Below are 5,000 nucleotides of genomic sequence, written 5' to 3'. Positions count from 1 at the left end.
TTATCCCTGTGGATACTGAGGGCATGCATACTGTATGTACTGTATGAATACATGCAAGTCCGTCCGTGGTTTAGCATCCATTCATTTTCTGAACATGTGTCTATCATTACAATTAATAATCTTTGCCATGTGGGAGTAATTGATGGATTTACTGTATCTGGAAGAAACTCCCCAGTCTCTACATGCGCTCATCTCTGGCCGTACAGCTTGTCTCCACACACTGCTCCCAAGGGCCCCTATCGATCTGCACCTCTGCCTACCCATGGGATGAGTCACTGTAAGCAGAGACGCTGGACTTAGTTAAAGGAACAATCCACCTCATTTCAAGAAATCCCTCATATATCGTTAAGTCCCGGTAAAATATGTTAATACATGGGATTTTTTTGTCTATGTGTTTGCATTGCTTAATTTAACAGTATAGCCAAACTAAGCTTAGCAATGCAAGTCTATGGGTGCAAACAAAACATCAAATGTACTTAAAAATTACTTTCAAATGAATTTAAAATTCACCAGAGTTCAAAATAGCTATATAATTCTGTCCTGTGATCAGTTGTGGCTTGATGCTAATGCTCCCTTTTACTTCCAGTGATTATGCTAAGCTATGCTAATAATTCTGATACCAATTAATCTAAGTACTGAAAACACTGAGAAGAAAATTATATGCACATTCATGAATAATGCTTGGAAATACTTCAGATATGTGAAAATAAAAAAAAGGTGGACTGTTCCTTTAAGTGTGCTCTGTGCAGTGCCGAGCTATGTGATCGTAATAACAAAACAAATCACTCTCACCCACTTCTTGTATTTTTATATTATATCATATTTTTACATTACATTTAGCGGACTCTTTTATCCTAAGCGGCTTACTGTTACAGTATCTTAGGTACAGGGTATTGGTTACAGGCCCTGGAGCAATGTGGAGTTAGGTGCCTTGCTCAAGGCAAGACACTTCAGCAATGGATGGAGGTGCTGGTAAGGGTTGGATTTGAACCTGCACCTCTCTGATCTAAAGGCCAGCGCTCTAACCATTGAGCCATGGCTGCCCACTATGACCACCACCACTATACCACTTCATGACTGAGACTTTAGAGCAATGGTCCCCAACCTTTCTGGGTCTGAGGGCTACTGAAGGCTACCCGGGGGCTACAGAGGGCTACCAAGGGCTACCCGAGGGCTACTTTTGTTCAAAATCCTCTGTCTTGACATCATTCCCAAGTCACAATATGATTGAATGATAATTTGATTATAGGTTATAGAGAAATAATCTCATATTTAAATTAAGAAAAACATTAACTGTGACTAAAATCTTGTAGTCGTCACTGTTTATTAACATCCTTGGTGGGCACCTCAGAAGCTCCTGGAGGGCACCACGTTGGTGACACCTGCTTTAGAGAGACTGAATGTTATGTTGTGCTTACTGCGATCACAATGACACTCACACACGTTATTCATTCCTGGCCTGTCCTCTCCAGGTGGCACGTGGCTGGGAGGAGTGAATGCTCCACCAAGTGCGGGCCGGGCTACCGTACGCTGGACGTGCAGTGCATGCGCTACAGCCTGGCCAAGAGGCAGAGCGACCGCGTGGAGAGCCGGGCCTGCTCCGACCTCCCCAAGCCCCAGACCCGGGAGACCTGCCACGGGGACTGCCTGCTCAAGAGCTGGCAGTACAGCGCCTGGTCCGCGGTAAGCAACAGAGGCTATTCATTTGGCCCTCAATTATTAATTTGGCTTTGCTATGCTTTTCTTGCCAACCAGCCACGGCCCCCCCTAACAACTTCTCGGGGCCCCCTAGGGGTCCCCGGGAACCACTTTGATAAGCACTTGTCTAGAACATAATAAATCGATTCTCTAAGTGTTGATTTACTCAACTGTAATTTTAACTGTGAACACACTGTGAACACAAAGACAGATATTTATCTGTATAGATGAAATGGAAATGGAAATGGAATTAATTATGATTGCTAAATGGGCAGTTGACATGATAAATCGCTGTTCAAGTTGTATTTTGATCTGCCGAATTCTATGTTTTTTGCAGGAAATTAGTGTAGCTGAGGCAATGAGAGAAGTGGGCAGAATCAAATAAACATAAAAGCAGTTATTAATCTGTGTGATGAAATGAAAATGACAAAGCAGGGCAAATGTCAAGATTAAACACGGTTACGATTATATTTTGACTTCCTTCTGTCACAGACTAATGAGTTGAGAGTTATGTTAACTTGCAAAATCATGTTCATGTGTATACAGTGGCAGAGGCAATGGGAAGGAAGGACTGAATGACACAAACACAAAAGACAGAATATTAATGTGTCTGATGAAATGAAATAAAAGATTAATGATGATGAATACTAACATAGAGCAAAAGTCCTTTGCCTGGGCTGAGCACTGTTACAATCGTATTTCACTTTGACTCTTGACTTGAATTGAAGACAAATGAAGACAAATGATCTCTGAAATGGAGAATAACATTCACAACAACATTGGGCAGGCAAGATTAACGCACTGATAACTGGTAACACAAATATTTCCTCATGTGTTATCAACCTCACATGAGACATTGATCCAACTTGCAACAAATCTCTGAAAGCAACATCATGTATGTTGCACTTGATTGCTCAATCAAAAATCAAAGGGTAGAGAGACACAGTGCAGCTGTTGCTTCCACAGCTAATATATTGACTTAATAGCATAAAACTTCAGGCGCTCATCTGTGTCCAGAAGAGCAAATCTTGAGTGTAAGAGAGAAGTTTTGAGGCACTCTGTAGTTGAAGTCCTGGACCCCGTTTCTCAAAAGCATCATTGTTAACCAGTTAGCAACTGACTTGGTTCCCATTGGGAATTCTCATTGCAACCAACTTAGTTAGCAATGACATTAAAAAAAAAAATGCACTCCTGTGTTACATGGGACAAGTCAACACGGTTCGGTCGTGAGTGACTTTCTAAGCCTGTGGTTCTCAACCTCTTTCGAAGAAATGTTGCCCCTGACCTCATCATGGGCACGCTATTAGCCCGCCCTGGTCTCATGTTAAAGATTATGAAAACAGCACTGTCTTGTAATAATAACAATAGGATCATTTTCTGTATGCCGTTATTGATTATGATGTATGGTTGTGATAGAGCTTTCTGGAAAGATGTGAGAGGTGGACTCTCCCTCCCCATCTTAACTCTATAGCTCTCAACGCCCCCTGGGGGGCTCTTGGGCCCAAGTTGAGAAACGGTATCCTAAACCCTTAACTCCACCTCAAAGTGCCTCGAATTGCCTCTCTTACACTCAAAAAACCCAATGGCTTTCTGAAGGGTTAAACCAGGACAGCAGTTCAAGTGAACGAACGGGAGAAACAAACAAGGAGAATGAAAGGCGAGCTAAGGACAGAGGAGAAACCAGAGGAAGAAGATAATGAGAGGTCATGAGAGCCGGTTATTCTGCTCGCTAGTTTTCCCGAAAGCAAGAAGGGGACAGTTACAGTTATAGTACAGGCCACGGAGGTGACAAATAACAGGAGTTTACACTGCTGATTAGGACATACCAAGGACATGCTGTGTGTGAACGACCGGCACCTTGAAGAGACCGGCTCTCATGGTGTCTCCGGTGGTGGTGGTGGTGGTGGTGGTGGTGGTGCGTCTGAGCTCCGGTGTGAGGCGACAGTTTTACAGGTTTTACTGTAAACTACTGTAATCTGCCACTTTGAGATGGTAATGAGTATCCTCAGCTGGAGTCCTAAATGACACGGAGCGCTGTCACAAGAGGCCATTTGCGGTGGCAAAGTGCCTGATTAGAGATACACTATATCCAAGCGTATGGGACCGTGCTATTATCCCTGTTTGACACTAGCGCTGTGTGTTGGTGTGTGTGTGTGTGTGTGCCTGCGTGTGTGTGTGTGTGTGTGTGTTTGTGTGTGTATGTGTGTGTGTGTGTGTGTGTTTGTGTGTGTATGTGTGTGTGTGCACGTGTGCGTGTGCGTTCTGCGTGCATGCGTGTGCTGTGCGTGTTGATGTGTGTGCATGTCTTTATGTCTTTGTGTCTGTGTGTTTTCGTAGTGCTCCAAGAGCTGTGGGCGGGGCGCGCGGTCGCGAGAGGCCTACTGCATGAACAACCTGGGCCGCAGGCTGGTGGACCGCGACTGCAGCGAGCACCAGCGCATGGTGACCGAGACCTGCAATGACATGCCCTGCCCTGGGTGGGGCACCACTGAGTGGAGCGAGGTAGGCCACAAGACAGCAGTAACCGCACGAATACACCGGCCGTGACCTGAGCGAGGCGAGCGACGGAATAATTGACTTTGTCGAGAGCGACAGTTTGTAGTTGACCTCCTGGGAATATTGTGCGAATTAGCTATGACGTGATTCAATGAGGATGTTGGAATGCTTGCATTCTGCTTTCAACGGACATACTCTAGTCCAGCGGTTCCCAAACTTTTCCCCCCGCGCACCCCCTTTCACATTTTAATGTGGTTTGCACACCCCCTAAGCGAATGTTGCACCACCGCACATTTTGGGTAATCCTGATTTCTAATCAGACCTTTTTTTCTGCCATCATTACAATGTAACTTATTGCATGACAAGTCTATGAGTTATAAATTACACTTTCAATTCATCAAACAATTAAAACTACCTGACGTTCATTAATGCTGGATAAAAAAACACACATATCCACATTTGCTCTATTCAGCTTGTGCACCCCCTGGTGACAGGCCGCGCACCCCCAGGGGTGCACGCACCACAGTTTGGGAAACCCTGCTCTAGTCGCTTCAATTGCTCGTATCGCTCTTGCTGCACAGAAACAATTCTCTGTCGCTTGAATCTTGTCGTGGACGGTCTATTCAGCCGGTAACACTGCAGCAGTACACAGTACACATCACTGAGTTACCATTTGTTTGTTTTTTTATCATTGTCGATCATACTGTATCTATCAATCATATCGTCCTTGTATTGCCTTTTCTATTTTTTTAATGGAACCTGTGTATGTAATTAAGTATGCAGTCAATTAATTAAACAGTAGTCAG

The 5,000-nt window shown here is 44.3% G+C and overlaps 1 protein-coding gene across 1 annotated transcript in view; it reads left to right on the top strand.

The window, feature by feature from the left end:
* The window catches only part of LOC134447591 (A disintegrin and metalloproteinase with thrombospondin motifs 20), a 158,820-nt gene that overhangs the window by 90,048 nt on the left and 63,772 nt on the right, over positions 1-5,000 (top strand). Inside the window, exons 20-21 of the mRNA XM_063197114.1 lie at positions 1,473-1,683; positions 4,036-4,200. Coding sequence (XP_063053184.1) covers positions 1,473-1,683; positions 4,036-4,200 — 376 coding nt within the window. The remainder of the gene's footprint in view (positions 1-1,472; positions 1,684-4,035; positions 4,201-5,000) is intronic.

This window comes from Engraulis encrasicolus, chromosome 4 (genome assembly GCF_034702125.1).
Source record: "Engraulis encrasicolus isolate BLACKSEA-1 chromosome 4, IST_EnEncr_1.0, whole genome shotgun sequence".
Classification (NCBI taxonomy): Eukaryota; Metazoa; Chordata; class Actinopteri; order Clupeiformes; family Engraulidae; genus Engraulis; species Engraulis encrasicolus.
Note: the sequence above shows the minus strand (reverse complement) of the source record. Positions and strands in the feature narration are given on the sequence as shown.